Source organism: Heterocephalus glaber, unplaced genomic scaffold (genome assembly GCF_053883595.1).
Source record: "Heterocephalus glaber isolate CG9 unplaced genomic scaffold, H.glaber_assembly_v1.0 deba00001141, whole genome shotgun sequence".
Lineage (NCBI taxonomy): Eukaryota > Metazoa > Chordata > Mammalia > Rodentia > Bathyergidae > Heterocephalus > Heterocephalus glaber.
Window position 1 is genome coordinate 310,832 of NW_028258201.1, and position 16,072 is coordinate 326,903.

General features: G+C 43.7%; 1 protein-coding gene across 3 annotated transcripts in view; it reads right to left on the reverse strand.

The window, feature by feature from the left end:
- The window catches only part of LOC147828302 (uncharacterized), a 34,755-nt gene extending 18,699 nt beyond the window's left edge, over positions 1 to 16,056 (reverse strand). For all 3 annotated transcript variants that reach the window (XM_087210393.1, XM_087210392.1, XM_087210391.1), the window contains exons 1-2: positions 15,665 to 16,056; positions 11,656 to 11,704 (exon numbers count right to left, since the gene is read on the reverse strand). In XM_087210393.1, coding sequence (XP_087066519.1) covers positions 11,656 to 11,704; positions 15,665 to 15,941 — 326 coding nt within the window. In that variant the 5' untranslated portion in view covers positions 15,942 to 16,056. The remainder of the gene's footprint in view (positions 1 to 11,655; positions 11,705 to 15,664) is intronic.
- Between the last annotated feature and the right edge of the window lie 16 nt (positions 16,057 to 16,072).

The following is a 16,072-nucleotide window of genomic DNA, read 5'->3' on the forward strand; positions in this document are numbered from 1 at the left end:
CAGGCCTGGAAGAGATGGAACGTTCTGGAAGTGGGCAGCAGAATTACATGTGCCGAGTGGAGCATGAGGGGCGGCCTGCACTCTGCACCCTGAGATGAGGTGAGGGGGAGTGTGCATAGAACTTGTTCTCACACAATGCAAGATCCATTCTGGCCACCTCCAGGAGGGTTAGAGCACCTGACCTTCCTTTCTCTTCCCGTCCCAGAACTGTCTCTTCAATGTATCCATCATAGGAATCGTTGCTGGCCTGGTTCTCCTTGGGGCTGTGGTCACTGTTGTGATGTGGAGGAAGAAGCTTTCAGGTAGGGAAGTGATGAGGCATCAAGACTGAATTTTCTTCCAACTTGGAATTTCATGCACCAGGGAGAAATGTGCTCCTTATTAATGAACAGCAACACACACACACGCGCGCATACACGCTTATCCAGCCTGGAACCCCGTTTGCTGACACTTACACTTTTGCAAAGGATATGTAAAAATCAAGGACAAATGCATCATCGTGGGGACTGTGGCCACGCTACCTTATCCCCAGCAGCTGCAGGTCAGACTTCCAGGAAGGCAGTTGGTCCTCTTCCTGACCATGTACTTTCCTTATGTTTCTTGATGCTGCCTTGGATCTGCGGTCCTAGTCCAGGAAACTTCCCTGGGCCCTAGGACTGGCTGGTTCTTTTAAGTCCTCGTGGTCCTACATCCTCCCTGGCCTCACAGGATGTTTTCTTCTCACGGGTGGAAAAGAGTCACCACACTCAGGCTGGCTGTAAGTATGAAGGGTAATTGCTGAGGTCCTTGAAGCAGCACAGATAGCCGCTGGAGATGCTCCCTCAGCCTGTAGCTCCTCCTTTAGCCGTGTCTCTTGGAGGCTCTGACCAGATCCTGCTTTGTTCTACCCCAGACAGGGACAGGGATGCATCTCCCAAGCCACCAAACGGTAGCCCTGAGGGCCTGAAGTTGGAGGTGATGAAGAGAGGACAAAACTGGGATTCTCTGAATTTGGTATTTTGAGTGTGTATTTGGCCCTTTGGAGCGTCAGCATTTACAATAACTTATCTAAATCTATTTCTCTTTTTCAGTGTGAGACAGCTGTGTTGTGCGTGACTGTGGGATACATGATTTGTTCAGGTATCTCCCTTCCTACTGTGACTTCAGGAACTCCTGGCTTTTCTTTCTGCAACTGGTTTCTAACTATGTCTGTGTGTCCGTTCCTGTAAGCATAAGTCAACGAAACCAGATCTGGAGCCCCACACTGGCCTGTGTTCTTTTTCCCAAACAATCTTTTCATTCCAGCAGAGGCAGGACTGCAATGTCACCATCCCTGTCTTACTTCTGTGTTGCACAGAGCTGCAACTTTCTTCCGTACTGGAAATAAGAATCTGGATATGAAATTACCATGAAAATTTTTTTGACAAGATGGATTTGGTGGTTTAAAGGATGGGAAGATTCTTAAAACTTGAGAGAAAAAATAAAACCTGAGAATCTTGCAGAATCCATGCATTTACTGTATTGAGTCTACTGCAGGGGGAGGAACTGAGTGGATAGGGCTGAGGCAGTTGGTGCTCAGCTGTGGCCCTGGTAAGGTCACTCCTCAGTGGGGTCATCTTCCCAGCTCCTTAGTCCTGTCCTTTGAGCAGAACCTTTTCCCACTGGACCTCTGATCACACAGTCCAGCCACTGTCCCATGTCCAGGATGACAGGCAGTGAGGACACTGTATGGCCAGGCCAGCCTCACCCCCACCTTTAGTGTGTGTGAACCTGAAATTTGTGTAGAAAGTTTCCCTCCTCTTACCCCTGGTTACAAACACTGGTCTTACTCCCCTGGGGTCCCAGTCTGACAGCAGAGGTGTCTGGTCTGTCTCTGACCCACAAGGCCCGGGTGGCCCCTGCACAGAGGCAACTCTGTAGTCTCAAGAGGCAAAGCTTCAGACCTGCCCAGCTCTTGCGTCCTTCCAGAGCTGCTTTCCTGTCTCCCCCACCCCACCCCCAAACTTTTTTTTTTTAAACGATCTAGATTCTGGATTTAGCTTCAAGGAAGGATCTGGTAGTTTCTTGCCTCCGATAAATTCCTGTTGTAATTCTTCTGCTCTGCTCACCTACCCCTCTCCCTGCCTTTAGCTTTAGTGCTCAAATGCAGATTGATGGATTTATAAAGCAGAGTCTAATTTAGATCTTTATTTGATTTGAAAATAGGACCTGCTAAGTCTTGTTTCTTACTTTTCTCATTGCTGAGACAAAACACCCAACACCCCAAGTTAAAGGAAGAAAGGTTTATTTAGCTCACCGTTTGTAAAGGTTTCAGTCCATAAACAGCTGGCTCCAGTGCAGGGTGGCAGGCATCACAGAAGAGAAACAGTTCATGGTGGCAGAAGGTAGCAAAGCAACAAGGGGACCGCCACAGCCTCTTTGTGTCCCTCATATCTTATCCAGGCTACCCACCCTTAGGCCAGGCAGCACTCACATCCTGAATCCTAGTGAATCAATCCCAGCCACTTCTGAAAAGCCCCACCTATGACCCCATGAGGCTTTGAGGGGACAGTTAGACACAAGCCACAACATCCAAGATAACTTTTTGACAGAAATGTACTCGAATGTTGTGGAGTTCAGAAGGGTTGGTGTGGGAGGAAGGGAACACGTGAGAAAAGCCCAGGCAGCCCTGAACCCAGCGGGGGAGGACACTGTGCTGCAGCTTCCATAGAGCTGCACTTAGCCCAAGACTCTAGTCACAAAGACACTAGAATAGGATAGCTTTCAAAAATTGAGAAGTCAGTGTCTTCAAAGTTTCAAAGAACAGGCCAGGAGCTATGGATGTAGCTCAGTGGTGCAGTGTTTACCTAGCAGTGCAATATACTGACCACACATTGCAACAGTACAAGCATCTTGCTTTATTGCACTTTACTCACTTTACACTTCTTTCAAACTGAAAGTTTTTGACAGTCTTCTATTAGACAAGTCTATCAGGGCCATTTTTCCAATACCATGTGCACACTCATGTCTGTCACACTGTGGCAATTCTGGTACTACTCCAACTTTCTCATTATTATTTTATGTTATTATGACCTGTGATCAGTGATCCTTGCTCTTACTATAGTAATCATTGGGGGGGGTGTCATAGGCTGCATCCGTATTATGAAACTTGTATGTATATTCTGACTGCTCCACTAACCAGCCTTTTCCCATCTCTCCCTGTCCTCAGGTCTTACTACTGCAATGAACAACAACAACAAAACCTGAAATTAGGCCAGTTAATAACCCTGGGGTGGCCTTTAAACGTTCAAGTGAAAGGAAGAGTCACACACTTCTCACTTTACATCCAAAACTAGAAATTATGAAGTTTAGTGAGGAAGACATCTTAAAAGCTGAGACATGCCAAAAGCTAGGACTCTTTCACCAATTAGCCAAATTGTAAATTCACAGGAAAAGTTATTGGAGGAAATTTAAACTGCTACTCCAGTGAACACACAAGTGGTAAGAAAGGAAACAGCCTCACTGTTGATATGGAGTAAGTTTTTTATGGTCTGGATAGGACAAACCAGCCACACATTCCCTTAGGCTAAACTCTAATGCAGAATAACTTCAGTTCTGAAGGCTGTGAGAGGTCAGAAACCAGAAGGTTGGAGCTAGCAGGGGTTAGTCTGTGGGGTTTTAGGAGAGAAGATGCCTCCAGAATATGAAATTGGAAGGTGAGCCAGGAAAGTGCTGATATAGAAGCTGCAGCCCATTACGAGATGAAGGTAGCCACACTAAATGATGCAGACAAAACTGCTTACACTGAAAGAAGATGTCTCCCAGAGTTTTCAAAAATTGAGAAGTCAGTGTCTTCAAAGTTTCAAAGGCCAGGAGCTATGGACATAGCTCAGTGGTGCAGGGTTTACCTAGCATGTGCAAAGCCCTGGGTCCAATCCCATGTAACTTTAAAAGGGACAGGCTAACTTGTTAGGGCTAATGTAGCTGGTGACTGTAACCTGAAGCCCAGTGCTCATTCACCATTCTGTAAGTCCTAGAGCCCTTGAGAATTACACTAAAGCTACTTTCCTGTGCTTTAAATATAGAGCAAAACCTGAACATATGATTTACTGAGTACTTTTTTTTTTTTTAACTGAGTACTTTAAAGCCACTGTTGAGGCCTGCTACTCTTGTCACCCCTGCTGCAGGGTTGTCTCCAGCACCTGGTGATAACTACCGAAGACAAAGGAACAAGGACCACAGCCCACAGAGTTCTGGATGAATCCAGATGACTTGCAAATCAGGGAGTCCCAGGCTCCCCATGCACGGAGATCCCCTGGACGTCACTGTAACACTCAGACAGTAAGGAGTCAGGCAGGAAATTCTGCATTTGTCACAAGGTGGTGCTGATGCTGGTCTACAGATCACATTTCCAGTAGCAAGAACAGGGACCAGGTTTCCCAGGCTGTACATCAGTGTCTCCCCTAAGACCCATTCAATAAGCCATTCCTGAATTCTTGTGCCTAGTCCTTAGAGACTGGGGTCTGTGGAGAGGCCTGGGTGTTTTGTAACAAGCTCACCAGCAACTGTGACACTTAGCCAGACGGGAAACAGTCAGTGATCAGGGAGTACAAAGGGTAGGAAGGTCTGAAATCCACATTTAAATGTGTTTTTCCCCCTCAAAAACACAAATAAAGACAGGTTCCACTTTATAAGCCAATTCAAATTAGTAGTTGCTATAAGAAAATCTAAAGCTGCAGCTGGATTCAATAGGAATAAGGAAATAAATGGGTAATTTGGTCATCACCATGGCAAAGGAACTGGTGGCTCTTTAATCGAAATGATGAAAGACCTTATATTTGGATATATTTGAGTAGACAAAAAAGCAGTTACTAAAGGCCATTTAGCAGCAGTCACAGAGACTTATTTTTATCTTACATATATTTCTTTCTGTAATGTAGAAGATGGACTGAAGACTAGCAAGGCTAAAGGTAGGAAGAACCTTTAGGACAGGAGAAGCTAGGAGTTTATAAATAGGGTAGGCTATCTCCCCAGATGACTATGTATCACAATCTGCAGTTCTTCATTGACCAAAACCAGGAAAAATCAAAGCTGTCAAGGGTAGGTTAATCTGTTGCATAAAGGACCATAAATATGGGAGCAGCTAACCATCAAGTCCCCCATTCAGTGAGCAAGGAGTGGGAAATGAAGATCGATCGAGGGAGCAATTTTGAGAACTGATGGTTCGTCCCCTGTATCACTTCACTACCTCCTATCACAAATCTCCCATTCCTCTTCTCCCTAGAACAGTTCAAAGGCCTGACAGCGCTGCTCCATCCCACCACTGATTTTCACCAAAGAACATTAACTGAAATCAAAATAAGAACCTGTGTCCCAAACATGACATCACAATCCCAGGGCTACCAGAAATTATACCTTACAACTTCTCACCAGTTCAGAGATCACACCGTAAGACAGCGGCATAGCAGGCAAAGACTACCCTGAAACTGTGTCCTGGCTGACTCCCTTTGGGATTGGAAAACAAATGAGAGACGAAGGCTTCATTACAATGCTGTGTATTACCAAGGTGCACACCCTACCCCAGGTTTCGGAAAGTTAGCAAATCACATCTGAAAGCCTCTTCATTTAGAGACTGTCTAGTTCAAATGCAGCCACACGAGTTGTACAGAAGACTTGTCTAGTCAAAAACCAAAAATTTCAACAGTTAAAATAAGGTAGAGCCCTTGCAAGAGAACTGGCAGACTTGACCCAGGCAACGTCTAACTCCTGACAGTGAAGCTGCAGGCTACATAAATGGTAAAAATCACACTGTCAAAGACCTCCACACTGTCATCATGTCCTGGAATGTGAAGATACTCATCATTCAAACTCAGGAAATATCCTTTTCCATAAAATGAAGACCTTTATGGAGAAACCTCACAACTACCCATGGCTGAACACCAAAACATACTGGTTTGGACTTCTAGCTTCCACTGAGGATACAGAAAGCTATTATGAGCACTGCTACTGTTCGGACAAGGAAAAAAATAAATAATTGAGAAAACCATAACTTTTCTTAAATCTCAATGAAAGCTACCTAAGTAACCTAGAAAAAAAACAAAAACAGATAAGATCCCTACTCACTAGAGGCAGAGCACAATGGAAGATGGGGCCAGCAAACAAGTGGATCTGAATATACAGTAGCTGAAATTATGAACAGCTAAGGAACAGCATAGAACTGTAGAGCTCCTGGGAGCGACAGATGTAACAGTACTTCATACACACCAGAGGCTTTTTTCCACATACTTCAACTGTGCACTCAGGAAACAGACAGGGACAGAGCAGGAGAACAGGGATGATTTCCTCTGTCCTTCCATGAGACTTAGGACTGAAGAAGGGGACAGTGCCATCAGAGCAGAAAGGCAGAAAGTCCCACCACACTAATCATCTAAGCAACACAGGTTTTTCTATGAATTCTAACATTTAAGGAAGAAGTAATACCAATTCTATACAAGCTTTTCCAGAAAATAGAATGGAGAAATATTTCCCAACTAATTTTAAGAGGCCAGCATTATCCTAATGCAAAGCTAGACATTACAAGAAAACTCTCCATGAACATAGATGCAAAACTGCTCAACAAAAACCTTGCAAAATGCAGGGCAAGGTGGCACATGCCTGTAATCCCAGTACTCTGGAAGGCTGAGACAGGAGGGTGGAAAATTGGAAACTAGCCTAGGCAATGCAGCAACTTAGCAAGACCCTGTCTCAAAAAAAATAAAAAGGACTGAGGATGTAGCTCTGGGCAAAAGCCTTGGATTTAATCCCCAGTATGAGGGAAGTGGAGGTATGAATATAAACCCTAGCAAGTAGAGCCCAGCAATTATGAAAGGAAACGCATGACTAAGTAGGGGTTATCTTCCAAAATCAAAGCAGTTCAACCTCAGAAAATCAATACCACTGATAAAGAAAAAAACATGATTATATCAATTGATATGCATGAAAAGCATTTGACAAAATATTTACTCATGTTAGGGATGGGGATTTAGTTCAGTGGTTCCATCGCCTGCCTTGCAAGCGCAAGGACCCAAGTTCAATCCCCAGTACCAAAAAAAAAAAACCCAAAAAATATTTACTCATGCTAAAAATAGTCAGCAAACTAGAACAGAAAGGAACTTTCTAAACCTGATAAAAAAAATCTACAAAAAAAGGTACAGCTTACATCACCCTTAACACTGAAAGTCTAAAGCTTCCCACCACCAGGAACAGGGCAAGGACGTCTGCTCTTATCCCTCCAGTTCAACACTGTACTGGGGTACAGTTCAAAAAGCCAAGGAAAAAGAAACATAAGCCATCCAGATTGGAATGAGAAAATAAGACTTTTCTCTATTTGCAGAAAATATAATTCCCTTCAGAGAAAATCTCAAAGAACCTACTAAAAAAGCTACTGGAATATGTGAGTATCACATTACAAAACTAAGGCCAATGAGTAAAATTCAATGGCATTTCTATATTCTGGCAAAGAGCAATTAGAAAAAAATTTTAAAGAATCACTTAGAATAACACAATAAGCATGTTAGTTTTTCACAAAATATCTATGAATAAATAAAATATGTGCAGGATCTGTAGACTGAAACTATTAAAAAACAGATGGGAGAAAAAAATCAAGGAAAGCTCAAATAGTGATGTACACTACGGTCATACATTGTTATGGTGCAATTTTGCTTAGCTGACAATTCTCTTCAAATTGACTTACAGATTCTCAGCAGAATTTTCTGTAGCCACCTTTAGATCCCAGCAGGACTTTTTATTTTTTCACGTTTTCCATTTTATTCCAACTCATTCATATATACATATACATACATACATACATATATATATATATATATATATTTTTTTTTTTTTTTTTTTTTTTTTGGAGATAGGGTCTTGTTATGTAGTTTAGGCTGGCCTTGAACTCACTATGTATCCCAGGCTGACCTCCTCCTGCCTTAGCTTCTCAAGTGCTAAGATTACAGGCACATGCCCCCATGCCCCGCTTTGCCTCAGTTTTTTATTAGTATGTTCTCAATACACAATAAATACATTCATCGTGGGAGAACTGATACACATACATATTGCAACTGGATCCTTTTTTACTCCATCCTCTCCCTCCTGTCTCCCATATTCGCACAGCTCCTTCTCCTCCTTTCAAAGAACCAACTCTGATTCACTGATCCTTCATATTTAGTGTCAACTTCATTAATTTCTGCTCTGATCTTTATAATTTCTTTCATTCCATTAGTTTCAGATTTGGATTGTTCCTGTCTCTCTAGGACCCTGAGATGCATCATTAGGTTATTTATTTGGAATCACTCTATTCTTTTATGTCCAGCAGGATTATTTATTTATTTATTCGTACCAGGGATCGAACTCCAGTCCTTGCTTTTGCGCAGCAGGCGGCGAAACCACTGAGCTAAATCCCTAGCCCCCCAGCGGGATTTTTAAAAGAAATTATGAAGCTGATTCTACAGTTTGTACACCTGAATGATGGGACTTCCGGGAAGAAGGCAAAGTGGTGAGCAGCAGAGAAAGAGCTTCTCCGAGATTTGGTGTCCTTACACTGGAATGCAACAGCAAGAGGCGAAGGAGGGAAGTGGGTCCCCAAGACCCAGGAAGGATCTGAAGTGAGAACTGAAGTCTACAGGGGGAGTGAAGAGAGATTTTAATGAAGAGGAGGGAGGTCCCAAGCAGCACTCTCCCAGAGTCCAGACCTTCCTTGAGGGAACAGCGGGCCAAAACTGCAGAGGCACAGTGACTACTGAAGACCCCAGAGGCCTCCACGGAGAAACACACGGTAGAACAGAGCACTGGATGCACCAGACTGCAGCAGCTGGTGAGTTATCTGGGTTCAGACCTCACCCAGGAGAGGGTGACTGGCTGGCAGCCATCTTGGAGAGGGCCCTACTAAGCTTGGAACTCAGAACAGCTGCAGGCAGACTCCATCTAGTGGCTTCTGGTGCCTTGGGGCAGGTGCCGAGTTCAAGTCAGCAGGAGGTCAGGGAGCAGAGTTCAAGTCAGAAGGAGACACATACTGTTGTAGACTCAAAGAATCCAGTTCCAGCCTCATAGCCAGAAACCAGCCTGGACTTCAGAGGAACTAAAGGGGCAGGCTGGTTAGGATTATCCACTACAATTGAATGATTATGGGGAAAGGATAGTCTGTTATAACATGGTCCTAGAACAACTGTAGCTCTGCAAAATTTTAAAAAATAATAAAAAATAAAGAATTATTGCACCTCAGTTGTGCACTCCCCCAGTATTTCACAACTTAAACAGGCAACTTGTAATTCACTATAGATCTCACCATGAAGTTAAAACAGAAGATTCTTGGGCCGGGGATTTAGCTCAGTGGTGCTGGTGCCTGCCTCGCAAGCACAAGGTCCCGAGTTTGATCCCCAGTACCGAAAAACAAAAACAAAAAACCCCCAGAAGATTTGTACTCTGTACTGGGGGTTGAACCTAGGGTCCACATTGAGCCACACACATTCTTAACCTTTTGTATTTTGAGACAAGGTTTCACTAAAGCACTAAATTGACCAGGCTAGGGCTGAACTTGCAACCTTCCTGCCTCAGTCTCTCAAAGTGCTGGAACTACAGGCATCCACTGCCCTCCCTAGCTAACTTTTTCTTTTTTAAACAGAACCTGCACAATCTGCCAGAAGTATCAATCTCTGGTTTTGGAGACAAAACTAATCGTAGGCTTTTCTGACTTCGCCAGGTATCTTATACCCACCATGTAGATGGAAGCAGATTGTAACAAATCATCACCAGAGGAAGGAAGAGCCAAGCTAGGTGACAAGTATGAGGATGGCTTCACCAGAGTGAGGTGCTGGGACAAGCTGTCCCACTGGCCGAAGAAAGCAGTATCAAAATTCCGTGTTCACTTTAGATGACTGAATACAATGAAGCAGTCCAGCACGGAAGCACAGAAAAACTCCAAAGGAGAATTCCTCCAAATCCATCAGCTTGGGCCGGAAACCATCCTGTTAAACAAACCGTTTTGGTTTTCATTCACAATTTGTCTGGTGCTCCTTTACATTCAAGCCTCATTTTCTGGCAGAAAGGCAGATGCAGTCTAAATGCAAATTATTATCATGCATTTTGGGTGCTGCAGTTTTCCCACACAGAATATACACAAATATACAAACAGATAGGTTATCTTAGTAAATGATAGTAAACTATTCGAGTAAATCAACCTCTACATAATAAACCTGGCATTAACTGAGCCATTTCTTTACAGGAAAAATCACTTTTATGACATTCTAGTATTATGGCTTCCATATATTTTGTTTTTTGTTTTGGTACTGGAGATCAAACTCGGGACCTTGCGTTTGCAAGGCAGGTGCCAGAACCACTGAATTATGGCTTACATATGAAAAATGGGGTTTGCAAAAAGCAAGTTGGTTAAAGTCGCATGACTGCTAAATAGTAGAACTTCTAGATCTGAACTACTAATGGTCAGACTTTGAATCATGTATTTCTCGTTATACAATGGGGCATCGCATATAACATTATTTAGCCATATCACTAGGCAGGTTGTCCGTTATTTTCTCCTGTTCCACTTGACCGTCCTACTCACCCCATCCTTTTCCCACTAGCTAAGGCCCCTCCCTGCCTATCAGCTGGCCCCACATCTTCTCACAATCACCTCCTGGGAGGAGGGAAGACGGCAGGACAGAGGGCATCCTGTCCTCACCTTCAACACCTCCTGCCAAGCCTGGGCCCCGTCGAGTACCTCAGTCACAGCCATACCGAGTTTCCAGCTGCTGCTTAACACACTTAGGCCTGTATTCCCTGGACTTCTCACGAGGAATTCTGATTTTTAATTTGTCTAATTTAGGCATTCCTTCACTTTACATTGAGCATCTCTGGTACCCCTGTCTCTGGTCTCTTCTATTTTACTAACCACTTGGACATCTTTTCTAAGTAAAGCATTCTAAATTCCCTTTTCATCATCCCACTCCCTACTTAAGATCACCAGAAGCTCCCTATTACCAATTCACCTGAAAAATCCCCAGTGTTATTCTGAAGAGTCCACTCAATGTTCTTTTCAACACTACTATAACAGTAAGTTTGGCCTAAAGCCTGTACTAAAAAACAGTAAAATCTTAGTGGTTCCTAAGGCAACCAGTTGTTTTAGTAGTTATGTGCTCAAAAGAGGAAAAAAATGTTTTTAATCTGTTAAAGGAACTTTTTATGAACCTATTTAGGTATATACTAGAAAGTACAGAAATCAAAATAAATGCTTATAAAGTAAAACTTTGCTACCAGAGCCCCAATACACAGAAGTAGATTATGAAGCACCCACAGAACTCCTGACACTATATCCTCCATTTCTTTTCAAGACACACAAGTTACAGATTTGGAACTCCAAATTTTCTTTGAAGAAATTGACAGCATTATTCTGAGACAAAATAAAAATCCTCCATTATATCCTATTTTTTAAAATAACTAAATGTAAGAAAAATTTTTAAAATTGTGAGAAAATAATAAAGAAAATATTTTAAATTTGAAAAAAAAGGAAAGTAGACTCTAGGGGTCAGACAGATAACTTAATGAGGACATATGTATGTAGAAGGGGGTCCAGGGATTTAGCTCAGTGGTGCCACCGCCTGCCTCAAAAGCGCAAGGTCCTGAGTTCAATCCCCAGTACCAATAAATAAATAAATAAAATAATACCTATCTCTGCTAGGGAAGTGGGAAGAAGACATGTTCCATACACTGCTGTCTGGAAATACAAAGGTTAACAGTCAATTAGAAACACATATGCTCTCTCCAACCCAGGAAACATTCTCTCAAAAAGATAAATCCAGGGGCGGGGATTTAGCTCAGTGGTGCCACCGCCTGCCTTGCAAGCCCAAGGACCCAAGTTCAATCCCCGGTAAAAAAAAAGAAAAATTAACCAGCTTAAAGTATAAAAAGCAAACTAAAGACTATCTTTTCTACAAACCTGAAATTTTTCCCAATAAATTAAAAATTGGATGCTTTGCCTTTTCCTACATAAGAATCTTAGAAATCTGGACAAGTGGAACACCCCCTACTGCCATCTCACCTACATGACCTCAACAAGGTTTCTACTACACAGCTCATAATCCTCTTTCTCTATATAACTTAGTGGTTTCTAGATCTTTCCTGTTCTCCTTTCCTGACATAAGAACTCTTTTTTTTTGAGACAAAGTCTCCCTGCGTAGTTCAAGCACACCTTGAACTCACTATGTAGTTCAGGTTGGACTAGAACTCTGAACAATCCTCCTGCCTCTGCCTTCCAAGTAATGGGATTACAGGTGTGCACCACCACATCCAGCTAAGAACAATATTTTATTTTTTTAACAATATTTTAAATCTGTATTTAGTTTTTTAAACATTACTTTTTATTACATTACTATAATTCATTTTTTCACATTCTTACACTGGAATCTCTTAGTATAAATGAAGACTCAGTGTTATTCCATCTTTCCTGAACTACAGTCCCTTTTTAAACAAGAAATATCCTTATTTAGAGAACATACTCATATCCCTGTATGTACCCAACTCATGGTTCTGCAAATGTTGAGGAATGAAGTCACAAACCAAGAGGTATGGGGAGTTTTATGGAAATTATAAGGCGACTAGCTTTTGGGTTTCCAGGAGCCGTCCTGCGGTGGCCACATGGCTCCTGGATCCAGAGCTAATTATAGATAAGCAGAACACAGGAATTGTTAAGCTGTTCTGCGCCCTCCTACCACAGGTGGCTCTGTGGATTTAAAATGACCAGCTGGGACTCAGGCTTCTAACCCACCTCTTTAACATGTAGGGTTTAAAAGAAATGGGGATTTTAGAGAGAGAGAGAAAAAAAAAACAATAGTCATTTGTATTTTAATAATTTCCTCAGAATGCAGGAGCTTAGTAAGGAGTGGCTGCATCTCCCCTTTAGTAAGAGGCCATGGGCTGCCTTCCTGGTTGCCTGAGGAAGTTCACCGCACTTAAATTCCTCAAAACTCAGTTTAGTAGGGAGGGGCTGCATTCTATATTGTCTGAGAGGACTTTTCTTGTTCCAAAGTCCAAGCTCACTGTTCTTATTTTAATTCTTATCAATATGACTGGTCACCCAGCTCTATCTCAGACCCTTCCCTTAGCTAGCTACCTTATTCATAAGCTAACTGAATAAACTATTTTCTACACTTACATCCTAGCACATTCATAAATCCAGCACATCAAGTTTCAAAGAACAAAATAAATTTGTGTTACAGTCTCAAAATCTCTTTATTTTCTGTATTAAACACAAAAATCATAGATCACAGCACTGTGTTTACCCTGGGGGGGACTGTTTTGCTTTTAGTGGTACTGGGGGTTGAGCCCTGGGCCTTCACACAGAGCTCCATCTCCAGACACTTACACCCCTATACTTTAAATTTTGAGACAGGTTCTTGCTAAGGCCCGAAAGCTGAGCTGAACTTGTGATCCCCCTGCCCCAGCCTCCCCTAGTGCTAGGATTACCCTCTTTCCCAACTGCTTTTCTTTGAAACATACTGGGTACTTCACTATTGTTCAGAGGTCAGCAAACTATGGTCTACTCTCTACATTTGCTATGGCCTGAAAGCTAAGCATAGTTTTTTACTTTTTTTTTTTTAATGACTGGGGAGGATCCAAGGGAGAATATTTTATTACACACAAAAATTATATGAAATTAAATTTCAGCACCATAAATAAAGTTTTATTCAAACACAGCCATACTCATTCATTTTTATTATTTAATGATGTTTTCACACTATAAAGACTGGGTTGAAAATGGGCTGCAAAGCCAAAAAGACATCTCCTCTAGCTCTTCATAGGAAAAAATTGCCACTCCCTGCTCTACGTCTTACTGTAGAAAACAGCTGATTTAGTTAGCTTATGAGTGAGGCAGCTAGCTAGCTAGGGGAAGGGCCTCAGAGTTGGGCGACCAGCCATATTGATAATTAATATAATAACAGACAGTGAACTAGGACTTAAAACCACAGGTTAAATTTCCTCTGGGAAGAAGCTCCTACTAAAGGCCCCCAACCTCTGAGGAAATTAAAATACAAATAACCAGCGTTTTTTCTAAACTTCCAGTTTCCTTTAAACTCTACATGTTGAAGAATTTGGCTAAACAGCCTGAGTTCCAATTGGGCATTTTAAGTCTACAGAGGCACCTGTGGTAGGAGGCCCCTGAACAACTGAGCAATTCCTGTGTTCTGCTTATCTATAAACAGCTCTGGATGGAGGGGCCATGAGGCCTCTGGACCCCTCCAAGAAGTCCAGGAGCTGTTCTCCTCATTTAAAACAAAAACTCTAAGGAACGGGGATTTAGCTCAGTGGTTTTGCTGCCTGCTGCGCAAGCACAAGGACCCAAGTTCAATATACGGTACCAAAAAATAAAATAAAAACTCTTAACATCCTCCTTTTGGTTCACGACTTCATTCCTCGATGTTGCGAGACCACGAGCTCAGCACATGTGGCAACATTACTATATGCTCTCCATAATTTTGTAGTTTTACCTGAACATTCTCCCCCTTTTCCTTCCACAGTAAGTACAAAGTCTCCTTAATAATGCATTAATCTGGGCCAGGGATTTAGCTCAGTGGTTCCACCACCTGCCTCACAAGCGCAAGGTCCTGAGTTCGATCCCCGGTACCGAAACAAAAACAAAACAATGCATTTCCTCCTGGTAATTTCTTTAATTACCTTCTTGATCATCTATAAACATAATCCCATAAAGCAGCGTTTAAGACATCTTAAATGATACAAAATTAACAAATCAATAGCAGAAGCAAATCTCACCAGCATCACTCTCTTCCACAGCCCAGTTAGTGGCTTTAAAACTACCTTACCTTAGAATTGAGGTGTTTCTGAACTACGTAGCAAAGCTGCTGCCAAAATCTCTACCGGCCAAAGAGCAACAAGTGGAAACAAAGTTAACATTGTAAGTTTAGTTTTCTCAAATTTAATCTTCCAGTTTATTGGCGGCCAAGAAAAAGTGACCAAAAAGCAAGGGAACCGTAAAAACCGTCAGTAAACAAATCTGTTATAATTAACAAGTTTGATCCTAAATCTTTGTATCTCGGATGTCTGATCCTGTTTTATGCAAGCAAATACCTCCTGGCTCCCGGGACCAAAGGTTAAATGCTGCACACGGTTTGTAAACAGAATCACAAAACGTACACAAGAACAAATCCAACCACCTCCTCTTCAAGTGCACACTGAAATGTGCTCATCTCGTTCACGGCTGCTGCACGCCAAGTGCTGAGGTGGGTACGGTGAGGCAAGCTACTTCTGCAACCAGCAAACCTCGCCAAAACTCCTCCTGAGCCACACCAGCAGCCTTCACCACCTTCTTCAAAAACCTCAGACCTGCGAACCTTCCAGCAGCAGGAGAGCAAGGCAGGGTGAAGGGTCGCTAGAATGCAAAAGGGTGGGGTCCCCGCCCCTCTGCACCCCAAGTGCCCCTGCTCCTGCGAAAAAACTCAGGTGGCAGACCCCAGAGAGTAAAGCAAGGACCTCGGTTCTCTCCCAGGTAGCAGTGGCTACAGCGCGCCCGGGGCCGTCGGACGCGCGACCCCAAGGTCAGCAGAGTCGCGCACCAGTTCCAGAGGCTCGCGGGCGGCGGGGGAGGAGAGTGAGGTCCGTACGGCTCACCCAGCAGGCTCAGGACGACGAGCGCTGGAAGCCAGCCGCGAGGAAAACCTACCTAGTCCTTGGAAATTAAAAGGCCGAACCGCAACGAGTCGGAAGTGACGTGCCAGCTGATGCCCCTGGTCCGCCACGTAATTGGCCGCCGCCTCAAATAGCCACCCTCGCCCGGACCGACCTGAAGACAGGGAAAGTGGCTGAAAGCCCACAGCCCGCCACTGCGCGGCCCCGGCGCCGCCAGCTCCCGGGGGCCTCGGAGCCCGGCCCTCGCCGCGACCCTCAGCCTCGCGGCCCGGCGCCCCGCGAAAAGCGGGCTCTGGCGCTGCCGCGCGCATGCGCGGCCCGCGGTCCCCGGAGGAGTCCTCGAGTCACCTGGACGCCGGCGCCTCGGCCGCCTGCCACCGCGGGCCCTTCCTCGGGCTCGGCTCCGGCCGCTCTCAGCCCTCGCCTCCTCCGCGGCCCCCGC